This window comes from Mesocricetus auratus, unplaced genomic scaffold (assembly GCF_017639785.1).
Source record: "Mesocricetus auratus isolate SY011 unplaced genomic scaffold, BCM_Maur_2.0 Super-Scaffold_100023, whole genome shotgun sequence".
In the NCBI taxonomy this organism is placed as follows: domain Eukaryota; kingdom Metazoa; phylum Chordata; class Mammalia; order Rodentia; family Cricetidae; genus Mesocricetus; species Mesocricetus auratus.
Window position 1 is genome coordinate 18,174,493 of NW_024429204.1, and position 25,100 is coordinate 18,199,592.

A 25,100-nucleotide genomic window follows, 5' to 3' on the forward strand; every position below is an offset into this window, starting at 1 on the left:
CCTCTGTGTACAGCCTTAGATGCCCACCCCCCAACAAAAAAAGGTCTTGTGACCAGGCTTTAAAAAAAATCAACAGAGAACAAAAGCCAGAACAGAGGTTCCTGCTGCTTTTCTGTTACCATTTAAATGTGATGCTGTAGCCTCTGTGGACATGGTTTAATCATTTAATGACTTCTTAAACTTGCTTCCCCAGGTGAAATCAAATTTAATGTCATTTAGAGGACTGCAGGTAAAATAATAATTGATTTATGGTCACATACTCAAATAGTCCCATTACTCAAATTTTTGTATAAACAGGCTAAAAATAATATTTGCCATTCTTAGAATTTTGTCCAAAGAAAGAACCTTTTTAAAAGGAGAATTTTTCAAGCGCACATTTAAGAAGTTCATTTAGAAATGAAGGTCTTTAGTTCATATCCATGGTCCCTGGACCCATTTCCAAGCAGTAACTTACAGCAGGGCGTCTGTCCTTTGTGTGTGTGTGTGTTATTTTACAATGTTCCCTTCCATATATATATATATATATTTTAAGCAGGAACACCTTGTACATGTATCCATTGCTCCTCCATGCTCAGACCCAAGTACCCTTTCTGCAACAATTATTTTCCTTATTCATTTTGTGTGTGTGGTTTTGAGACAGGATCTTGCCATGCGTAACCCAGGTTGGTCTCACTGATCAGTCTTCCTATGTCACACTCCTACATGCTGTACTTACAGGCATGTGCCATTGTTCCCACATCTAAATATGTTTAGCTTTCTGTTTGGTGTCATGAGAGAAGTTAGAATGCTCTTGAATCAAGTTCACAAGAAAACGAAACTTCCAAAGAGACAGCCAGTGGTTCAATGGCAGCGGGCACCCTCTGTCAGATTGGATGTCCCAGGACGGGTGGTGAATGCTGCATCCCCATCTCAGCCAAGAACACAGAGAGGAGAATAGTAAGCATTATCTGCTCAGCTCCTCTGTACCGGCCATTTTAATTTACCCTCGTAAATGTAAACGCCCTACAGTTTTTGTTTGCTTAGTGTTCTCAAGGGCTATTCTTTGAGCAAAGCAGCTGCCATTTTCATCAGCTCAGTCGTGCTTGCTCCCAAATCCATCACAAGAAGAGTGGGGGGAGGATCATAGGACCCTCATCCAGGACTCCATCTGATCCCTCCTGCACCTTCCAGCTATTTGTATGCCATTCTGCTCACATTGTAAGTGACCTCGAATGAGGGAGGTACTACAGTATATAAATTGGGAAAGGTTCACTATAATAGGAGAAAACACTATCAATATGGCTGATATGGCTATGAAGTAGTCATTATCCATGCTGAGTGGAGATTTCCCCGGGTCCTTTCCCATAAGAAGTTCCTCAACCTATACTCTGTAAGCCCAATAAACTCACCAGTTTCCTGGCTTGAACTTGGGTGGGATCACACCTTGGTTTCTTACTAGGACCTTCTAAAGAGGAGTCATATGTAGTTTATGCTTCTCAGGGAAGGAATTCTCACAATATTCAGGTTCCTTCTTTAAGCAACTCTTCAGGAAGCCGAGCTATGCCCTACATAGTGGCTTTTGGTCCCAGTCTGGAACTGACAGAGGAGAGAATTCCGAAAACCAGATGTGCATCTTCTGGTTGCCTGGCAACTGGGTGACAGAGCTAAGGGAAAATGGTTTTCAAGTGAGCACTTTGTTTGCCCTAAGCAGAAACACTTAGGTCAAGCAGAACCAGCAATACTGTGTACCTTATGGAAGCATCTGGAAGGGTAGGGGACAGATGGTATATTCAAAGAATCTGAAGAGGTGTGTTGGGTGTGTCCAAGGCAGTGACCTACCTATAGACTCAGAACCTTTAGGAGCTGTTGCCTTCTAAATGTTAGGTTGTGATTATTTTCAACTTGACTTGGTTTACAATAATCTAGGAGGCACATTTCGAGGCATATCAATGAGGGTGTTTCTCGAGAAGTTTACTTGAGAAGACTAGAGTGTAAGCCAAAATCCCCCATTTAGTTGGCTTCTTTGCTGGGTATGTTGTCACAGCAAGAAGAAAATTAACTACTAACTACCGAGGCATTTAAAATAATGTGCATTTCAGTAAGAAGATGCTGGGGTACCCATACAGTATTAAGACAAGATCAAATTTCAAATTACATCTAGATTTGTTAATGAAGCAGTAATGAATCAGACAGGGTGTATTGATAACCCAACACTACATGAAGATATGTAGTGACTTGCTCAATATATGTGTATGTATATTTATGTGTATGTTACGTGTATGTGTGTGTGCAAAACAAAACCACAATCTTTCATTCAAAGTCATGGTAGATCATATCTAGAAAATCCAGTACATACTAAATCAAAATATTTGCATGAATAAAATGAAATCAAGGTCTAGGCTCAGATAACAACAGAGTTTTTTTATCTCCAAGAATCTCAGAGGTCATAGAAAGTGTATGGAGAAATATCTCCATTTCATGAAGAACCAGTGGGGATATCTGGAAACTCTCATTAAGTTCCAATTTGCAAGTTCCCCCCTCTTACTCAATGTGATATCCAACAGCACAGATTGTTGAAATGCCTCTAGTTGGGTACAGAGAGCATTTAGGACTTGGCTTGTGCTTGTGGCTCTTCATGAGAACCCCACAGGGCATTTTACTGACCTTGCCCATTGTTGGGCGCCATATATTTTGGAAATCTATTCCACCCTGCCATGAGTTCAGCAGAGCCCAGAATTTCTATTGTCTTTCATATGTCAGCTAATAGCTGCTTCATGTCCTAGCTTCTATCTAAATAGCAATAGACTTGGGCTAGGGTGAGTCTACACTCACCCTGAAGGCTAGTTAGACATGCTGGGGTGAAGGTGCCTAAAGGCTTGGGTACTTGCTGCAAAGGAGTGTCTTTAGGATTAAGGAAAAGAATTGCTGTTAGTCATTTATACATGATAATAGATGTCTTCTGCCATTACCCACACCTTTGGACGGTTACTTAAGATGATACACCAATAAACAAGGCACAGTCAGTATTGACTGACCCTGCCCTCCTGTTATGATGAGATGTTTTTGTCTTTTCTTTAACTTCTTGGGTAGCTAGACTTCCCTCATCTACCCTCCCCCACTCAGGGTCTGACCCAGGTTTGTTCAGCTGGTTCCGATCACAGCCCCAAAGACATCAGTCTGCGATAGCCTATGCCAACATTGACAGTTGCAGAACATTCACACATATCAGTGTGCCAGCTATTAGTGTACATGAGTACTGTAGTGATATCATTTACAAATTGACCTTTTGCATCTGGTTACAAATGTTGCAAAGATGATCTTTCTACAATCGTTTTTTGTGTACTTGTGCAATCCAAGCTCATAGCCAAAAAGTACATGTTTCCAGAGCCAGCTGACCTGAGCTTGTGGGAGATCACGAACTCTGGACAGACAGCTAGGAAGCCCTCATGGGACCGATCTAGGCCCTCTGCATCTGGGTGATAGTTGCGGAGGTTGGGCTTTTGTGGAACCCCTAGCAGTGGGACCAGGACCTGTCTGTGATGCATGAGCTGGCTCTCTGGAACCTATTCCCTATGGTGGGATGCCTTGTTCAGCCTTGATGCAGGGAAAGGAGCTTGGTTCAGCCTCAACTTAATGTGCCATGCTTGGTTGATTCCCATGGGAGCCCTTACAGAATCTGAATGGAGATGGAGGAGGAGGAGATGGGGCGGGTAGAAAGGAAGTGGGAGGAAGGAAACAAGAGGAGAGGAGAGAGGGGAAACTGTGGTTGGTATGTAAAATAAAAAAGTACATGTTTTACATGTTCAGAATTTTTACTAGGTTCATCAAATTAGTCTCTAAGTTATTGTCAAATATTCTTATTGGTGGCCTTATCCATGCCTTCCTGGCCTTCCATCTTGATCTTATTTATTTATTTTTTTTAGAGATGAAAAGGAGGATTTTCAAACGTCCAACTAAAAGCTCTTTTTGGCTTGTATTACATTAGTTGGTTGCTGCCAACCTTGATTCATGTCTTTATAGAGGACATGCCTATGGAAGAGAAATTGGACTTCCAGTGTTTTCTATAGTACAACAGGGGTCATGAGTGAAGGGTAGACAAACAGAAGTTTTGGTGCCAAGAAGGCAAGATGCTTCAAAGAGCTCTAGCCAGCCAGCTAATGAGTGGGCCTGCCTGGAGAGATAAGGGGTGCTGTCCTCATACTGGAAATTTTCAATTTCAGGCTGGATGGACAACACTAAAGTGTTCAAGGAGAGATTGCTGAGTTCAGTGGCTTATGCAACAAGGTCAGTGTAGCCCACAACACAGTATCTGGGGTACAGTGTTGGTGTGAAATGAGTTTCAGCGGTATGAACTTTACAGACGTTTTAATTTGGTGTGTGTTCAGTTGTCTATGGCAGCATCATGTTGCTGTGTGACTAGCAGATTACGCATCTTAATGTGCAAAGGTGGTGCCACCTAAATAATCTCTGAGCACAAATAAGCTTCATGGCTCCTAGGTCTTTTGGAACCCCAGACTCCATAGTTCTAAATCTAACCTCAGTCCTGCTAAAATGTCAATTAGTACAATGACTTCTAAATACCAGCCTTGTTACATTTATTACAAGAAATTGCAACAGAAGTCAACTGTAGTACAACCAGGTATCGAAATATTTGAAATTTGGTACAGGTGTTATTTTTTGTTTGTTTTTTTGTTTTTGTTTTTGTTCTTTTGTTTTTCAAGATAGGGTTTCTCTGTATTGTTTTGGAGGCTGTCCTGGAACTCGATCTGTAGACCAGGCTGGCCTGGAACTCACAGAGATCTGCCTACCTCTGCTTCCCGAGTGCTAGGATTAAAGGCATGAGCCATCAATGCCCGGCTGCAGGGGTTACGTTTTAGTTAAAAATGAGAGCCTTAAATTGCAGATGACAACCTATGTGAAATTACATTCAAATGAATAATTTACGGGAAATACTAATATTTTGAGGAATCTGTTAGCATTTGCTCTGGGACCAACTGTGTGTATTTTCAACGGATTCTGAAGTAAAATAAACACAGGTGTTGACAGTAACATTCCTTTACCCCATCAACACTTGTAAGATCTACCTTGATGGGAAAGTAACATGGTCTGTCTTCACACACACACACAGTCTTCCAAGACTGTCATGAAGCTACCATCCAGTCATTTCAACCCATGATGGATTTAAAATATAAGCGTATGCATTGGAGATCTGAGGCAAATATTTATTTAATTTATATAAATTGTACATGATGTTCATGGGACTATAAACACAGACAGATTTTAAAAATCAATTCAAGATACACCCAAAAACCACTTCCACCCTTCATTGATGCCATTCATTAAATACCTCTATCTGGGTAGTTCATAATAATTGTAGAGTTTGATTTCTATTATTTAGATCATGTTAGAAATAAAGGACCTCTCTATCCCTCTTCTTTAAATGCCTATAAGATGAGTAGCATGGACATATTACCAGACCAGTGAATTTACCCTTCTGGCAACTGAGCAACAATCCATTAACAAAGGATTATGCATCTGAACTGGCTTTCTTCCACGTATAAGCATCATCAATTCTATAATTCCTGTAACTAAGAACAAAGCAAACTGGAAAAAAATTCTCCCAAATGACTAATTTGATTCATTGACCACAACACTAACACCTATACAAGATGAAAAATACACCATAAAACCATTACTTAAATATGATGTTTGAAATCCAAGCTGAGAAATTATAGTATTTGAAATTGACTCATCATAGCCACTCTGATATGATATACTTTAATTAGGAGAAAAACATCATTCATATACACAATTCTCTTAGTAAAATTTTCTATTTCTTGCTAATAACACATTTTAATTTACTTCAGAAAAATGTACTGATCTTATTCAAATATATTTTTCTAAAATATAAATATTTAAATTAAAATTTTAAAAATGGAGAAGACAGTTTTTGTTGACTCTTATCCAGATATCAATCAGTCTAAAACTTAAGCAATAAAGAAACCATGTCTGTAATTATGACCAATTTAATTTGTCTATAAATATATAATAGAATCTTTGCAACTTGAGTAATTAACTCAAACTTCATGTAGTACCGAGCACCTTAGATTACATAATGTTAAATGAAACTATTGGCATTAATTATATGTATCATGTTATTTACAATACATAAGTATAGTTCTCTTGTATAACAACATTCCAGTGATAAAATATATAGTGTGAAAGTGTGCAATACAATTTACAAATGCATCAACGCTATCCCACAGTATTGAAGCTGGCCTTCACTCTTCAACATTTTAAAATAAGAAACCAACCAAAAGTCAATGTCCTATGGTGGTATTTCCTAAAGTTTTGTCTAGAAAACCCCCTAGCTTCACAGAGGCCCCATTACAAAGAAGTGCACCCCTACCTTGAAGATTGTGATCAACGAAGACCAGGATTTCTGAGGAAGCTGGCAATCCTAACAAGGGCCTAACATGTCTTAAGTTGCTACTTCATCACCAAGCCCCTAAATCACCACCCCAGTGAGAATACTGCTCAGTGTCCCTTGGAAATGATGGTATATGAGATATGCTTTGGGGAAATGATGGTTTAAAATACAACTGCAACCCAATAAACACACACACATCTGAGGAAGCTTAGTCACAGGCATTTAGGCAGTTTCACTTTGCATAGGTATCTGCTAAATAAACTATGACTCTTCCAACACACAGGCAGAACACAGAGTGTGTGCTAATGTAAAAGTACATGGAAAAGAAGTACTAAATATTCATGAATTCTATGGCTAATTTTCTGGACTTGTGAAAAGTAACTCCAAAATCAAATAATGAGTGTAGATTTTAGTGAATGAATCTCGAATGATAAAAATGAAAACAAAAGCATTAAGTCCCAATAGGCTAGATATTGCCTCAAAATATACTTGCAGAAAAATATCAGGTCCTTAGATTATTCCCCTGGAATTCCAAAGTTAATGTAGAAAACATCAGTAGATGTGATTATACTTCTGGTTTTGTATATCTTAAACAGCATCATCAAGACTGAGAGAGAGTCTCCATTACTTTGAAATGCACATATGCAATCACGGGCAGAAACAAGAATCACTGAAAGGTATTTCCACTGAAAACTGTGAATTGCAGATAGCTAAACACTATGTGACCTGTGTGTGTGTGTGTGTGTTTGTGTGTGTGTGTGTGTACATGTGTGCATGTGTACATGTGTGCATGCATGTGTAATGGCAATCCTTTTAAAAATTGCCCAGAATTTGATTTCTGTAAACAAGGGTACTGATTTTGGCTGTGAGACAGCATCCATGGTGTAAGTGTAGTCTCTGAATTAGTCATCATTTGTGTGTACAACTCTTCGGGAAAGCTTTGCAATCGCAAGAGTCCACTTTGGCTCAGAGTCCACCAGCCTAAAGCTCAGCTTCAGTATCCAATGCTTTAGTTCATTTCTGTTCAGCACATGTGAACAAGAACACTTTGGAATCACTCTATACCAGCTGATCTCATTAAGAAAATTAAATAACAAGCTTCGTTCTTAAATAAGAAGTGGGTTTCTTTTTGTTTTTGCTACATTTTCTCTTCTTTTTTCTTTTTCCTTTTTTCCTATCAATGAAAGTCAGCTCAGCTTGAATCAGAAAGTAAATCACAGTGAAGCAAGGGATCAGTATTACCGGGGGTAGAAGTGTAGATGAAACTATCCGTTTCTCATCTGCTCAGCACTGGCTTACCTGGGTGAACCAGTTGCCTAGAGACCGGTGTGATCAAGATCTGCACATGCAGTTGTAATGGCCATGTCCTTGGTTGTCACTATTTAGAAGATACACTGTGTGTCTATTCATTTGTCCTCATGCCCTGAACCTTGCTCTGTTTTGAGAAGTTCTATTCCGACATTCCTTGTGGTATTTTCTTCAGGGGATCCCTTGTAGTTCTCAAAACTGGCAGAGGAGCCTGGGATATTACACGTGACTCCTGAGACCTGAAACAGGCCGTGCATGCTACATTTGGTGCACGGCCTGACATCACAGTCCTGTGGCACTGCAATCTTCCTGTCCTATGGCACAAGTCGCCTCTCTGTTCAGGCCACCAAGCCCAGTCTTGTAATCTTAGCAGACAGGAAGGAATGGATGATGAAAACGATCGGCTTGGGGCACGAGTGAAGGTCCAGTTGCTGAAATTTAAAAAGAAAGAGAGCATTCGAGAGTTTCAATTAATGCTTGGTGCAGCACAGTGATTTTCACACGAAGTCAATCTATACACACTTCTGACTTAGGAGTGTTAAACAGAGCAATCCTATCCTCAAATCTTTGTTCTCAAGGAGATAAGGGAATAACTCTCCTAACTGTTCCTTACATCTCCCATAGCTTTTTGTCTAAGACAACTTCTGACGAATTTACCTATAACAATTCCATAAGTATGGATGGGAACCTTCCTCGTTGTCTGAACCATTTGTTTTCGACTCCACAACAGTGATGTTTATGCTGACATTCATGCAGCATGCAGCAGTTCAAATTTCACATCTCAAGTTGTTTGGTTCTTGGTTCTGACAGTTTTTTTGTAATGTCTAATCTTGGCCAACTCACTTAAGATCCTTCTCGGCCCTACTAATATGCAAGGCAATGAGAATGTTAAATAGGATCCTGCATGTGACACTCCCTTGTGAATTGTGAATCCAGAGCTCATACTTAACATTCCTGTCTTTGCCACTGTCTGCTCTTGAGCCGTTGTGGACATATCCATCACATCTCTCTGATGGTGACGTCTAAAGTATTAGCCTTCTCAGTGTGGTTCCTGCACGACTCACAGCATGTCTGGCTAGAGCATCCAACACCTTCAGAAGGTGAATTATCACTTCACCTGAGTCAGAAAATCTTGGGAAACTTCCAGATCCCTTTTCTGCTGCCCTAAGTTTTGTTCTGATGGTGGCATTTCCGTGCAATGAGAACAAAGTGTGTGTACAAGAGCATCAAACTTAAGATGGTATTGTTATAGGGCAGTGTCTTGGTTTCTGTTTTATTTGTTGCTATGATAAAATGTTCTTACAAAGGCAACTTCGAGATATATATTTACTCACAGTCCATCATGGCGGGAAAATCAAGGCAAGAAGAGCAGCTGGGCTGGACACCGTGCATCCCCAAGCAGGAATGGGGATGAATGCACTCTGCTGCTCTAGGATCCTGGCTAGGGGATGGTGTCACCCATTGTGGGATGGGGGGGCACTTCTACCTCACTTAATTCAGTCAAGATAATCCCTCAAAGTCAAATCCCTGAGAGGTAGTAGCAATTAACAGTTTCCATTTCACAACAGGAAGAACCAAGATCTAGACATGTATTAAATTTTATAACCCTGAAACCACAGCTTTTACGGTTAATAAGAAAGTGTGGACTCACACACAAATCTATCTGATGTCATAGCTGGAGATTAATTACCATATCCCATGCCACTAAAAGAGGACACAGCTTTGAAAAGTGACATGAAAAACTGTCTGCTTCAATCTCTGCAGTGTACAGATAGGGTGACTTGAATCCCAAGGAATAAAAGGGGCAAATTCGTGTTGGACACAAGCAAGGATAAAACAAGAGACTAACTCCTGTTTGTTCTCACTTTGCTATAAAGTAGTTGCCTTTAAAAATGAGCACACAGATGGATAATGGACAGACCAGGAATGAATGAAAAGCGTTTTAATGACAGGGCCTTTCATGCCACTCCATTTGAGCCATGGCTTCAGGCTACATTTAAAGAGCTAGAATATAGAAATGTAAAACACAAAATTCAGAGAATTCACTGGAAAATGGATCAAAACTCTGAGAATCCACTGAAAAATGAAAGGTGTTCTCAGATGGTGAGTAGGGGTCTCCTGTCAGCCTTGGTCATGGACATGGTCACCACTGCCTAAAGTACTCATGACAACAGCCTGGGTTTGCACAGCGGTCAGCAGTGCCATGTGATGTGGAGCTGTCTTAGTCTTTTAACTCTGTTTACTGTGAAGGTGGCCCTTTTCCCTAGTCAGTTTCTTCTGGGAACTCCAAAATGTCACCCAAATACTTCCGAGTAAAGCCCACAGAAGAAACACCCGTACAGCTTGTGAGAGGAAGCAGGTAGAGGAAGGAGGGATAGTAGAAGTCCAGTAGCTGAAGGAAAACAACTGTTATTTTTCTTTTGGATGTTTTTTTTTTTTGGTTAGGGATTAATCTATGTGTTTTAAATTTTCTCTGTTCCTGTTGCAGCAGGAAGTCAAACATATTTTCTGATGGACACAATGGATAGAGTCGAGTTCCTACAAATTCAAGGACATGACTGCAGTTCTATTCTTGACAGCTTAAGTGACATTCTTCTTCTAAGAAATGCCATGGACCGTGACTGCCTGCAGACTGGAGAACACAGCATTGTCACCTTCCGGGAAACTGGACTTCATACGTGTTTTTGTCATAGTGGGAACAGTGACCACAGAAAAGGGCTAATGTAAACACAAGGACTGTTTGCATGGGTGTGAGATGATGTGTGGCTGTTACCTTAACCAGGAGTATTGCTTGATAGTAGCTCCCAACTTTGGTAGCCTTGCCTGTCCCCCTGCCTGACTCAGATGATGTCTACTTTCTATTCCCCAACTGACTTTAGTTTTTTACCCCTGGTAGTGTTTATTTTGCATAGCTGCCCTCATCCCCATCACCTGACACAATGCCAAGGTTATATTAGCTACTTTGTGCATCTTTAAAATGAATGGTACATGTGTTAAAACACCTGAGAAATTTAATACGAACATGATAAAGTATCCTTCCTCTAGATTCAAGTATTTATGTCACTTCCTTCCTTCCTTTCTTTCTTCTTTCTTTCTTTTTTGTTTTGTTTTTCGAGACAGGGTTTCTCTGTATTGCTTGGGAGGCTGTCCTGGAACTTGCTCTGTAGACCAGAGCTGGCCTTGAACTCACAGAGATCCGCCTGCCTCTGCCTCCCGAGTGCTGGGATTAAAGGCTGTGAACTCATCTTTTACAAAGTGCTGTATGCCATTTTCTAATGAAAAATGAAACCAAAGGAAAGAACTTGAGATAACTGGACCCGTGTTTGGAACTACTGAATCCAATCCAGCCTTCTCGAGGAGCAACTGCAACGGGAATCTGCAGTTATCAGCTGGGTGTGTAACACTGGAAAGGCATCCCATCATTTCTGAGTCATTACAGATGTGTTGCATAATGAAGCAGATGAAATCACACGGTCACAAGAAAAAGAGCACTTACAATCTCTCCTTCTTTGCCTCCAAAGTCTAAATAGAGCATCCTGATTCCGTCATCTGAAGACATTTTGAGCTTCTCATAAGGTGACTGTATGATTGTCTTGGGAAAGGCACCCTCCTGAGGCTCAGTAGAAATAGAAAATCCATTGTCATAATGTATGGTCAAGCGGCATTCCTGGTTTCTGTAGGTACAGGCTGGGAGTTGGAGGGAGACACAGGGGAAATCAATCCATCAGTCCATTTACTTGGGCGTTTAACTATTTTAGTTTCTTCAACCCAGTGTCCACCCACAAAGTTCTTACTAAAGTGAGAAAAAAGGAACAGAGTCCCTATGCTTCTTAGATTGACTTTGATGTTAGAACTTAGCAATCGTCAGGAACTGGGGTTCAGTGCTTGTGTTCTGGGCTCCCGTCCTTATCTTGTCTTCTGACGTGTGCCAACAGGAAGAGTAACCTTGACTTCCCACAGCCAGGTGGGCCTGGCTTTCATCCAGAAACAACAGACATTTTGTTTTAATAAAGTAAGACACTTCTGCATCATTATCATTAACACCGCCATCATAGCATCTGCGTGGGTACACACGCACACGCGCGCACACACACACACACACACACGCACACACATACGCACGCACGCTCGCACACACGCACATACTCCCTTGCTCCACTCCCTTCTTATGCTATTGAAGTCATCATATACAACATGTTTAAGAAGCCATAAGTGAGTTTATAAGTAAGTGGGGCGTTGGTGGTGCACGGCTTTAATCCCAGCACTCCAGAGGCAGAGGCAGGTGGATCTCTGTGAGTTCGAGGCCAGCCTGGTCTACAAAGATACACAGAGAAACCCTGACTTTAAAAGTCAAAAAAGAAAAAAAAGTACCTTAAAAAAAAAGTCCAACAGAGTGTGTCAGACACCAAAAGGGCAGTTTTCCTCTAATTTCCCCTGAGATTTGGGGCCCAGGAAATGTTGCTACAGACAGATCTGTGGTGTTATACTTTCATGAGGAATGCTTCTCTGTCCCGCTGCTTGTGTGATGTCCAGAAGCTTGGTGTGTGGGGACATGCACAAGGCACCTTCATTCCAGAGGAACAAAAGTATAGACCTTGTAAGAAGGCTGGGTGCTGGGCTTTTACCTAGAAGCCGGAAGAGTGTAGTTCTGTAAACCTATTAACTGGACAGGGAGGGGCAGTCTCTGGGCTGCAGATGTAGCCTTTAAATCTTCATCATAGATTCCTGGAAAAGCTTGTCAATAATCAGACGGGGTTTAGCTTCACTCATAATCCACTACTAACAGACCTCTATAGGTGGATTGCTTCAGGCCTTGATCTGTATACCTAACTGAATTTTTAAGGAAACCAGGACACTTTCTTTTCTGGGGAGGGCCTAGGAGCAACACTGTCTCACGACAGTGTCATTAATGGAGAAACCAGTCAGCCTCACCCATAGCTCTGCTCCGCTTTCTAAATATACCGGATACAATTTTACCACGGACTTCAGAAGTAGAAATATTTCACTAGAATTACAGAGCTTAAGAAAGCTAAAGCTCAGAGAGGAGACTATCACCACCTGCCATGCTTAGCTTTGAACCGTCAAATTCCTTTTCCTGTTTCATCTTCCTTTCCCCATACCCTGGCACTCAAACGTAGAGGGCTTTGGGGCAGGACCTTGACAATGAGTTTCTCAGCCTTCCTCTCTCTCGAATAGTGACAGGTGATGACAGTTTGATAGGGATACCTTCAGATTTGGGGGGAAGAAATAGGATGTGTATTGACCACAGAGTTAGGTGCTCTTTCAAATGAACACATATGCCCCTTCCCTGACTTCCTCTAAGCATTTCACACTACGAACTCATCTAATTTTTTTGGTATGAGACAGGGTTTCTCTATATTGTTTTGGAGGCTGTCGGTCCAGCCTGGCCTCGAACTCATAGAGATCCGCCTGCCTCTGCCTCCCGAGTGCTGGGATTAAAGGAGAGCGCCACCACCGCCCGGTTCCGAACTCATCTTTTACAAAGTTTTTCTCTGACAGCTCTCAGTGCTTTTCCCTCTGCCACCCCTACCCCCAGTCCAGGGACAACTAAGGATGGTGTCACAAAAGCAGCAATGACTTCCCATCATTTTGCCAATGTTTATGTCTTACACCTGCAGCACATCTAAATGAGCTCTAAGCATAGCCGTGTTCATGCTTTCCCCACGTAGGAGCTGTAAAGTCGTGTGTTAGAAAGACATTGAGGCCAGAGCAGTAGCAGATTCATCTTTCCTGCCTTTGTGTGTCAGTGGGACACTGGTAGTTCACAGGCAGCCGTACTCACTGGTGCTGATTTCGGTAGTGAGCTCCGCTGAATTGTGGCACCCCTGTACTATGCTCCTTGTCCAGTGCGAGAGGTCCCTGCTGATCTCTGCCCTGAAGAGATGTGTTTCAATTCCTTGCTTAGTACCAGTTCGCGTTGCAAAGGATAGATCCATAGCAGCCTGGGGTGATCCTTTCCCTGGACCTGAATGGACAAGCCTGGAGAGGAGGGGTGGGGGAAAGAGGGAAAGAAGGAGGGAAGAAGAGAGATTAGCATTAAAATGCACTTTAAAAAAAACCCCTGGCACATCACCTAGTAAGAGCCCCACACTGATGCACTACTCTCATTGTTGTGATGTCAAGTCAAACACTTGTTCAGTGGTTTCCCACTGTCCTCTCCCCAGGATTAAAAATCATCCAAGAACTGTGCGTGCATTTGTTTAAATATGCAGAAGATTCAAATAGCTTGATACCCCTTATGCAAATCCAAATATGCTTAGGAAATAAACAAATAGATGAATGGGTGAGAAAAAAAAAAGACTGGAATTCTGTGTAAAATTCTCTCCAGTTCAGTTCCAACCCCATGCAAATTCGTGTTCCTGTCTGGTCACAAGAAAGGAAAATGAATCTATTGTACTAAATGGGTGTGAGCCTCCATTTGTCACGTCTCATAGCTGGGAGGATCTGGCTGGACTGAACACACCTCTGGGTATGTATGCAGGTGGGCAGACAGGCCCCACAGACAAGCACACAAGTGAGGATTCCCTTGAAAAAAGTAGCAATCTATTCATCCATCCACGCTGGAGAAAGAACTAGAAATGTTGGACTTCTGAGGAGACGGTAGAGGGTTGCCCTTTAGTGGACATTTATGGGAAGTTTCAGTAGTGTCGTTTTTCCAATTAGGCAAGATTTTTCACGCTGACTTCAGAGCTTGCCTTGGCACACAATGTGACTTCTAAAGTAAATAATTGCCTGCAAGGCCAGAGTTAAAACATGAAGAACCAAAGTACGGTGAGTAGCCCCACGGGCTCGCACTTCTCACACATCCCCTGGAATCGCGATCTCTCCCGCCTGACATTTCAGCCTCCTCTTCAGAGTGGCTCTCATGTCAATCATGTTGTTTCTCTCCAGGGTGTTGTGTTTTCATCCTTATCCAATATGGAAAGGAACACTATGTACTGTTTGCTTGCAAAATATCAGATGCTTAACCACCTACTGTGCAAACGCTACTTTCTTAGGCAAAGGATTTGTTACTTTGAGGGTTAAAATATGTGTAAGGAAATCTGAAAAAATTTGATTTTCCCCTCTGGTCCATAAACTACAGAGACTGAAATAATCAGTGGAAGAGAGTGTATTATATCCTATGGAATTCCCAGTAAGACCCTCGTGTAACTCCGAGGCACTTTCTTTCACCTATAAAGCTGGGGTGTGTGTGTGTGGGGGGGAATGGTTTGCCCAGCCACTTTGAGCTAAAAGGTTATTGGAAATTCTGTTGGATGTGAGACTCACTCCATTTAATGTGTGAATCTCACCAAAAGTAGGAAGGTAGCTTCTAACATGCTTAGAGGGAGATGGCTGGGCACGCAGTGAATGAAGAGGTTTAAAATACACCTGCTGAGTCTGGTTTGTTCTGGCAGGAGGAGGAGGAGGCCATTTTGGAGTAAGAAGTGAGCAAAAGTGACTGTGCTTCTTCTGTGGTTTCAAACTCAATTGACATTAAAGAAAAGAGAAAACATTCTTCTAAATTCTGGTGTGGGACTTAAGTGGATCGAGGTAAAAATTCATGAGAAAAAAAGTATCTTTCTAATACATAGGTAGATATAACCATCTAAGAGAAGCAAAAATAAAAACAACAAAAAACAAAAACCATGGTTTTAGTTGCTCAAGGCAGTGTGTGTGTGTATGTGTGCGCGCACACACATGTATATGGGTACATGTGTGTTCAGGTGTGTAAGCAGATCAGGGGACCACCTCAGATATTGTTCCTAAGCTACTGTCCACCTTTTTATTTTTGAGGTAGGGTCTCTCACTCCTGGAGCTCACTACACAGGCTAGAATGTCTGGCTAGTAGTCCCAGCAATGCTTTGTGTCCAGCTTGTCCAAGTTGTGGAATTACAAGCTTATGCCACCACACCTGACTTTTCAAGGTGTTTCCGTCTTCAAAGTTGCTTAAGTTTCTTAAGCAAAGTTGCTTAAGTTTCAGTTGCTTTTAAAATTCTCTTTTAAAATCTTAATATCAAGCTTAATTGACTGCAAATGCCAGGCTACAAGTTGAATTGAACAGGGAACATAGGTTTGGGAGGCATAAAATCCTGTGATAAAACCCCATTGGTTTTATATGCCACATATTTACTCATCAGGTAGTGCTGTGGAAATTAAATAACATTATTGATATACTGTTACTTGTTCTGAAACCAGCATGTGGCTCACACTCAACAAATAGTTTTATTCCTTACACTTACAAGTTTTATTCCTGCTCCATAGGACTAGGGTATATATATATATAGTGTGTATAAATATATATATGTACATATATATATTAAAAAACTTAAAAGTATGTAGTTCATTGCCTAGTATATCATGGTCAGCACTCAAAAAAGTTTGTTCCAATTCTGTCACAATCAGGTGCTGGTGGTACTGTATTATGAAGGCAGAAGCAAACTGAGAAAAAGATGTACCGTGTCAGAGAGAGAGAGAGAGAGAGAGAGAGAGAGACTGAGACAGAGAGACGTAGCGAGAAAATGTATATCAAATGAATATTTTTTTCAAGAGAGTTTATAATATTGACACAAAGTATAACTATAAAATGAAATTTGCTAAGGAATATCCATTTGGTAGCTTTGAGGGTGATGGGATGGAATATAACAGGTATGAGAAAGCCCTGAACCCGGCCAGCCCATGTGATGCACCTGGAGACTCTGTGGGGCAAGTAATGATAAAAGAAAAACTCATAGATGTGACTAGTGGCATTCTTCAGTACTTATCTCATCATTGAATTCTCACTGAGTGAAAAGGAAAGAGGAAAAATTGATTTTTCAACACATCAAGCTTGAATTATGCAATATTTATAATAAAGGCTGAAAGGTCTTCCATCCAAGGAAGAGCATACAGGTAAATTGTGTGTGTGTGCATGTATGTGTGTGAGTCTGTGTGCACGTGCGTGTGTGCGCACATGCATGTGTTTTAATGTGCCAATATTGGTGCAGTACTGTATTAGCGCACTGAGATCAAAACAACACAATAGCTGTTTCTGGTACCTAGTGTATATGGTGGCGACAAAAGGAGTCTTCCCGCAAATTGAATCCGCATGAAATCCACGTATCTACTGTGTGCATGTGTGCAAGTCCTCTGGATGGAACATTACATAGATCCACGAGATTATTTTTTATACATACTATGTGTCAATATGGGAAAGACATTTATTTTTATAAAGTTCTAAAGACACTACTCAACTATATAAGAAGAACGTGTAGAAACAGGTCCATTAAAATGTCAAGCAATTTTATAGGTTATTTAATTCATTTTTTTTAGAAAAATAGTCTTCTTTTTAAAATTAGACTCCCCCAAGAAACAAACACTACAGAATTTCAAAAGCCTGGAGACTGAAATGAACTCAAATCTTTCAATTATTAGAATTAGGACTTTGTAATACTAAAAATGTAGAAATTCAGACTCAACATGTTTTCAGTGTTGTTTCTTGTTTAATGTTAGTAGCAATTCAGTGTTGGAATATGGAATTCCTCATCTTTGTTATTTGCATTTATTTGTGCATTCTATACTGCCCATGCATGGAAGAAGCACAGTGCACATGGGCTATGGCTATGGAGGAGTTAACTATCTACACAAGGTGAAATGACGCCTGTGGCCTCATTAGTGCCTTATGCTAAATCAACAGGTCCCTAACAGTGACACAAGAGAGAAGCTGAACTCTGCAGATTGAACTAGTAGTAGTCTTTGGGATTCGGGCATCTTCTGAGGGACCACAGAGGAACTTCCTGCTGTATTCAAGTCACTTCTCACACCCTTCCAGCTGAACACCAAACAAAAATTGCTAATTTATTCATCCCATCAAACAATAAAGATTTTATTAATCCACCATGCTAATATATCTAATTAACATTTATATAGTCTGAAAACTCATGGACTGGACCCCTTCCTCAAAATCATGTACTGAAGCCTAATCTGCAGTATGACTGTGTTTGGACATAATTCCTATAAGGATGTCAACTGTGGTGGTAAGGGTGGGGATTTAGTCCAACAGCAGTGTCTTTAGATGACACTATATGCCCAGACACAGAACTCCACAAGGGAACAGGTATAGGCAGTTATCTGCAAGCTACGAAGACAGCTTTCACAAATAACCCAACAAATTGATGTTGAGCATCTTAACCTTCAATGCAGAAAGAAAGAAATCCCTAAGCCACCCAGTCTATAGGACCTCTTTGTAATGCATACTTGACACACATGGCCCACTCAAGTCCCAAAGCAAGATGGATAAAGATGGGTCAAACCTTGATGAATTCACAGTCTCTTTATTTCAGGTTCAGCCTCTGTTCTCAGGAAATCTATTGTAGCTTTCTTCTTTTTGTGTTAGACAAAAAAAGGGGAATTGTGGTGATATATTATTTATTATGTATTAAAACTTGCCTGAGGATTCAGAAAGCAAAGCCAGCCTCAAGCTATAGAGATCAGGCAGTGGTAGTACACACCTTTAACCCCAGGACTCAGGATTAACAGGTAGACGGATCTGAGTCTAAGACCACGTTGGGTTATTTGAGAGTGAATCAGAGCTCACACCTTTAATCCCAGGTTTGAGAGGTACAAACAGTAGGGGCATTTAGTCTAAGAGTTAGTCTCAAGCTATCTTGAGCAGAGGATAGCGGTCTGAGTGAATCTGAGGAGCAGTGAAGTTGGGAGCAGTCTGAGGATTGTCCGTTTGGTCTGAGCTGAGGTAGAGGTAAGAGCTAGTAACCAGTGGCTTTGCTTTTCTGATCTTCAGTGGCTTTAATAAATCATAAACAATATATCACCACAGATGAGTAGTGGAGAGTGTGAGCTAGGGCGGTGGGAGTGGTGGAGAATCACTTTGTCTTCTTGGGGCAGCTTGTTCAATGCCTCACAACTCATCCAAACTCAACATATCCTGCAGCGGAACTTACGTAGGTAGACAAGGGCCATAGGCTATAAACAATTTCATGGTTTAGTTCTAAGATGAGGAACACCGGGATCTCCAAAGGTGGCTGTTTCCACCACAGAGGAGATACATGGAATCAAATGATGTTCAAAGAATGTCCAGATAAGGAAAGGTCTTTGGACAATGCCAAAGACAATGCCAGTTGCTCTTTAGATGCCGGTGAGATGAATTGACACAGGAAGAACCAGCTCTGCATCTTTGGTTATTAGTGATGCTGACGGGGATGTGAGAAAGGATGCAAAGCAAACCTGGAAGTGATGCTTCTCAAAGAACGCCTCAGCTTCAAAGCAATCCATGCTCTTGCTCACGAGGAGCACACAGCGAGGCCTGGGAAGACCCTTGCCCTGGTGTAACTCAGTCGGAGCTGCAGGCACCGAAACCCCATGATGGGAATTGAGCAGGTGATACAGATCAGATCTCACCAGAACTGCAGCAGTGCCAAGCCCCCAGTATATGCTTTCATTAATACCCTCCGGATTTTTGCTCTTCTAGTGGGAGGCACATGGAGAGTACATGATTTCCCTTTAACTCAGATGAGGTGGGAATGAAGGTTGCTTTTGCCTGGACGTGCTCACTTGGTAAGCACTATTGTTCGCATGTCAAAGCTGACAACTACTGGACAAACATGTTTCAGGGAACAGAGTTGTCCTGTGTGTGTGTGTGTGTGTGTGTGTGTGTGTGTACACTTGGATCTACACATATAAAAGCCAGAGGATGACAGTTTAGTTCCTTGTTACTGCTCTCTACCTTACTCCCTTGAGACAGTCTCCAGGAATCTGAACTCATGGTTTCAGTTAAACTTGTAGCCCGGCAAGCTGCAGGGAGCCTACAGTGCCAGGTTCATAGATGGGTAAGAGGACCTTCTGGCTTTTTACATGGGTGCTGAGGATCTGAACTCAGGTCCTCATGATGAGGGGATGTCCTTCTGTATGTATGTTTCTCTTATTGGTTGATGAATAAAACACTGATTGGCCAGTAGCCAAGAAGGAAGTATAGGCATGGTTACCAGACGAGGAGGATTCTGGGAAGAGGATGAGGAGCAGAAGCCACCAGGAGATGCCATGTAGTTGAGGAAGGAGTATCTCTGGTAAGAGAAGACCATGTGGAAATACTCAGATTAATAGAAATGGGTTAGGAATTAAGAGAGAGCTAGCCAGTAAGAAGCCTAAGTCATCGGTCAAACAGTTTATAAATTAATATAAGCCTTTGTGTGTTTATTTGGGGCTAATTGGATGAGGGAGCAGATGGAAAAGAAACTCCATCATCCACATCCTCATGTTTGTACAGCAGGTGTTTTAAGCCATGGAGCTTACTTGTCTAGATAGTGGAGCACACAGCTAAGCACGGTGCTTCCTCTTAAGGCCAGGCCCCTCCTCGGGTTCCTTAGTAGACTCACTTACCCAAATAAGAGCCTGCTCTGATGCCTCCTTGATTGAATAGGCTCAACACACTTCTTGACACATTATAGATGCAGGCTGGACATCAGCACGGTTGCAAGCTTTTCAGATGTCTTTATAATTCAAGTTTAATTTTGCAATGGAAACTATGCAGGTACACAGCTGGTCTATTTTGAAATGTTTTGAAAATATGGGTTCAGTAAAAGGCTTCCCAACAAACTCTTTATTTGTAGACCATCCTTGGGAACATAAGTAGATTTGGGGACCCCAATGTCAGTGGGCATTAAGTCATCATTTGGACACTGAAAAGGTGGGGATAGTATCTCTGCTTGGTATTATTTTTTCCCATTCTGCCAGGAACAACATTTTTATACTCCTCCCAAGATTCTTCCCAAAGATCTCTTTCCTGTTCTGCCGTCTCAGGGGAACCCAGAAATAGCTACTATTTATCTTTCAATTATTTTATGTTTTAGGTTATTTGTGTACCCTTAAAAAATATGACCATTTGTCTCTTATCAGTAACAGGAACTAAACTATAGCAACCAAGGAAATGCTTTATCCTAAAAAGGTAAGTCTTCTACCCAGCAAGGAAAACACACTGGCATCCTGAGACAGGCTTTCTGTGGCCATTCAAACATAATTCCCAAGCTTCATATGAAACCGAGCAACCTGAGGATAATTTTGTTCCTTGTTTATAAAACGAGTATGTGTATTCCCATGGTTGGAAGCAAAACTACAACCTCTTGTGGTATCTTACATTTCTATTAGTTAGGACTATGAATGAAAAACCAGCCAGAAACAACACAAACTGAGAAGGACAATATAACACTGTAAGAGAAGAGGCAAGAGCTTGAAGCCATAAGTTGGAAGAGGTGGAGGGGAGTGAGTCAATGACTCGGTTCTAACCTCCCCCTCTGCTGCTTATTAGTTGGGTACTTTCTTAAACTCCCTCAGATCAGTTGTCTCAACTCCAAAGGGAAGATAAGAATCTTCCTGCCTCATGTGAGGATCAAAGAAGGTGGTGTGTAAATGCCGCATGTAGCCTTGGAGTATATTCTAGTGGTTATCTGTGCTGGCTAGTTTTATGTCAACCTGATACAAGCTAGAGTTATCTGAAAGGAGGGATCTCATTAAAGAAGATGCCTCCATCAGAACAAACTGTAGAGCATTTTCTTAATGAGCGATTGATGGGGGGGGGCTAGCCCGTTGTGGGTGGTACCATCCCTGGGCTGGTGGTCCTGGGTTCTGTAAGAAAGCAGGCTGAGCAAGCCACGAGGAGCAAGCCAGTAAGCAGCACCCCTCCATGGCCTCTGCATCAGCTCCTGCCTACAGGTTCCTACGCTGTCTGAGTTCTGGTCCTGACTTCCTTCCGTGATAAACAGTGCTGTGGAAGTACACTCTGAATAAACCCTTTCCTCCCCGGGTTTCTTTGATCATAGTGTTGTATCACAGTAATAGTAACCCTAACCAGGACACCGTCATTATCATTATAATGTAAGTTAGAGCAGGGTAGGAGTAGTTACACCCTGCTATATCTTTAGTACTCATCACAGCTCCTAGGCAAGACAAGACCTCAGTGTATAATGAAGAGCCAGATGATCAAGAGGACACCCACATAAGAAGCTGTGGCTAACGATAGCGGCTGCATGACACCTCCCCCTGCCCTCAACCCCTCAACCCCTCAAAGCAGAAATTGCAAATGACCCTCTAGTACTTGGATTTGTGCTCACTAAACAGTGAATGTGGACTTAAAAATAATAAGAATGAATTGGTTCCTGAGGATGACCTGACAGTCCCTTCTGTCTTTTCCTTTAAGTCTATCTATAGCCACTGGTGTTGTTTAGTAGTAATTTTCTGACTTAGGGAATTAAAGATATTTCGGTTGGCAAATTAGAGGCTCAGTTTTTTTTATCAAAAAAGTGAGAGTCATTAAGATTTCTCCACTCATTGACATGAATTATATATATACACACACACACACACACACACACACATGCTCACACACACTACATATATACATACATATACACACACATATAGAATGGGTTCCTAAGTAAAAAATTTGAGACGTATCTTAAAATTAAGTCATATAACATGGACTAGGGCAATTAATCAGTCATCTGTCAGTAAAACATGTGCTGTGCAAGCAGGAGGACTTGTTCCCAGTACCCATGTAGAAGTCAAGTGTTGCCTAGCATGTCTATAGGCCCACTACAGGAGAGGTGGAGACAGGAGAGTCTCTGAAACTTTCTGGCCAGCCACTGTAGTTGCACTCCTGAGAGTCAGGCTTAGTCAGAGATCCAGTGTCCCCAAAAATATATTGAAGCTCAGCTAAGCAGACACTGGGTGTCCACCTTTTTCCTTTACAAACAACTACCCACATATTCATGTGTACCTGTATGCACATGTGCTCAGACACACAGGCAACACATACACACACAATATACATATATATATATACATATATATATATACATACAAATACACAAATATACACACAAACATATACATACACAAATATACACACAAACATACATGCAATATACATATACATATATGTACACACTCACACATACTCACATGTCTGAAGTGCAGCATACATGCAGCTTAGATTAGATACACGATAAGACTATCCTCGGGCCCAATCTTTTTTTCCAGATTTAGGGAAATTGCTTTAGGATACTTTTGTTCTTGCAGGAGACCATGACAAGTGCTTCTCTCTCAGCCAATAAGAGACATACTAGGCTACATATTTAATCTGGAGTCCTCAGATATGGTTCCTAGCCTGACTGCTTTTTGAGAAAAACAAGCAAGCAAAAAACTGTCTCATAGGGGATACTTATATACTAATTTAATTCCAGATAGGTGTTAGAGAATGTTGCATAAAATGTTCCATGTACAAACATTATTATTAATATGCTTAATTAAGGCAACAACAGTTGCAGCACACAGATTCAGCCAAATTAGGAAAATTACATATTAGGTAACTGGGTTGCTAAGCAATATTACATACTCATTTTACTTAATTGCTGTAATTAGCATCTCCCAACAGATGCTACAATGCAAACCAAGGAAAAAGGAGGATGGGAAAGGGGAAGGAGAAAGGGGAAAGGAAGGAGGGGGAAGAGGAGATAGAGGAAGGAGGGGAGAGGAGGGAGGAGGGGAGGAGGAGGGGAGGAAAGGAAAAGAAGAAAGAGCCACTGGTTGGATCTTTTAAAATTCCCATTTACACTAAATACTTTCAGTCATTGGTCACTCCAGTGGTGCCCAGCAGTTCACAGACATCTCAGAAACAAAGCAAGAACAAATCGTCATTAACAAGCATCAGTTGGGTGGGAGGGGTAATCCCACCTCCCTGCCCCCAGGAACAGCTGATTTGTTCTACATTTTCACTATCTAGAATTCTTCCATCTGAATGGGGAAAGTCGCTCAGGGACACACAGAAAGTTTGCAGTATTGAGAGATTTTGACTAGGCACAGAGAGGAATGCAACACGGGAGAATGAAAGGATGGCAGTTCGTAGCCCGCTCTCGACGATTTCTTGGTATTAGCCAAGCAGAGAAGAGTGAGTACCCTCCATCCATTTCCTCATTCGTCTATCACCTTTCATGGCCAGCTTGCAGAGGCAGTAGGAAGAGCGAGAAAGTGGACACTCACCAAGCAAAGCCTCTGTTTCTACAGTGCGTCTTTGGACATGGTATTCCGGGCTTCACCTAAATAGAGTCTATGTGTGATCAACTAGATGCCTACCACCCATATTTACAGTTTAGAATTTGAACACAGGTCCACAAGCCTACAGGGTTCATACTCTTTCTATTACATTAGAAGTGGGGGGCGGACTCCAGATCATCAGCTATAGACAGAGAAGGAAACTGAAATGCCAAAGAGACTTCAGGTCATCCGTGGGTTTCTTTTATTTGTATTACGCTCCTCCCCACAGCTAAACAAGACTTGTAACCTACTGGATAGTCTCATTTCATAATAGGTCAAAGATTTCGGGAACTGTCCTCTGAAGCTAGTTGTTCTTTTTTTTTATTATATAAACTGTTAGCACTGCAGTTTTCAAGATAGTCTATTGACTTGCATTCATCTCTTAATATTCTCTTGTCCCATCTATGTTTTAATGAGTTTAACATATGTCCCGGTGTTCACAAATCCCACATACCAAAGGGATCTTTGAGAACATCTCCATGTAGCTCAGTGTCAATCAAAATCAGATCTGGGCCCCTGGGAAATGAACCACGTATGACCACTTGAGCAACCTCCTCTTACAATGTCTGGCTTTCTCTCTCCCACATTTTCTGTTTTCAAAAATTCTGCTACTGTCCTCTCTTTCTACAGTGTCGGTTTCTGACCATGCATGACCCCAGAGGAAGCCACCCATTGGACCTACCTGCAGTATTGTGGCATGTGGCATTCAGAGCTAGCCTTATGATATAAGTCCTCCACTTCTCCCCATACTTCCTGCCCTCTACAGACCAGCCAGCAATTCCTCTTAATCCTGGTCCTCATATCTTAATGATATCAAGCTATCTTTAATACAACACAGTGTTTCCTTTAGAATGATGTGGGTCAGACCCCTTAGTCACTCACACGTTTCATTTGAGTTATACTTTCAGGTCATAGTAATGGCCAGTGTTGTGTACTGAGCACTCATCTGGCATGTCTCATTCTTGGGCTTTACATTTACATATATATGGCATGAAAACAGAGAAGTGCAAACTCATTGATTCCTCCTCTGCCTGCCCTACACTCTTCTATCAGGGCCACAGGTCAGCACACTGGGCTTGTAATGCTGTCATTCCCTTTGCAAGCTCTGTGTTTCCACACTTCCATCAACCACTGGGACTGGGTGAGCAGAATTTCTTCATTCTAGAGTTCCAGAAAAGCTGTGACCTTAATCCTTACTCTGTAGACTCACGTGACTTACCAATTATAACAACGACAACAACAATAATAAAATACTCCTATTCCATGGGGATAAGTGGACCTTTACAAAAATATTCTGCAA

The 25,100-nt window shown here is 41.5% G+C and overlaps 1 protein-coding gene across 1 annotated transcript in view; it reads right to left on the reverse strand.

Annotated features, from left to right (window-relative positions):
- Window positions 1-5,180: 5,180 nt before the first annotated feature.
- The window catches only part of Sntb1 (syntrophin beta 1), a 235,961-nt gene continuing 216,041 nt past the window's right edge, over window positions 5,181-25,100 (reverse strand). Inside the window, exons 5-7 of the mRNA XM_005082728.4 lie at window positions 13,521-13,717; window positions 11,214-11,404; window positions 5,181-8,148 (exon numbers count right to left, since the gene is read on the reverse strand). Coding sequence (XP_005082785.1) covers window positions 8,056-8,148; window positions 11,214-11,404; window positions 13,521-13,717 — 481 coding nt within the window. The 3' untranslated portion in view covers window positions 5,181-8,055. The remainder of the gene's footprint in view (window positions 8,149-11,213; window positions 11,405-13,520; window positions 13,718-25,100) is intronic.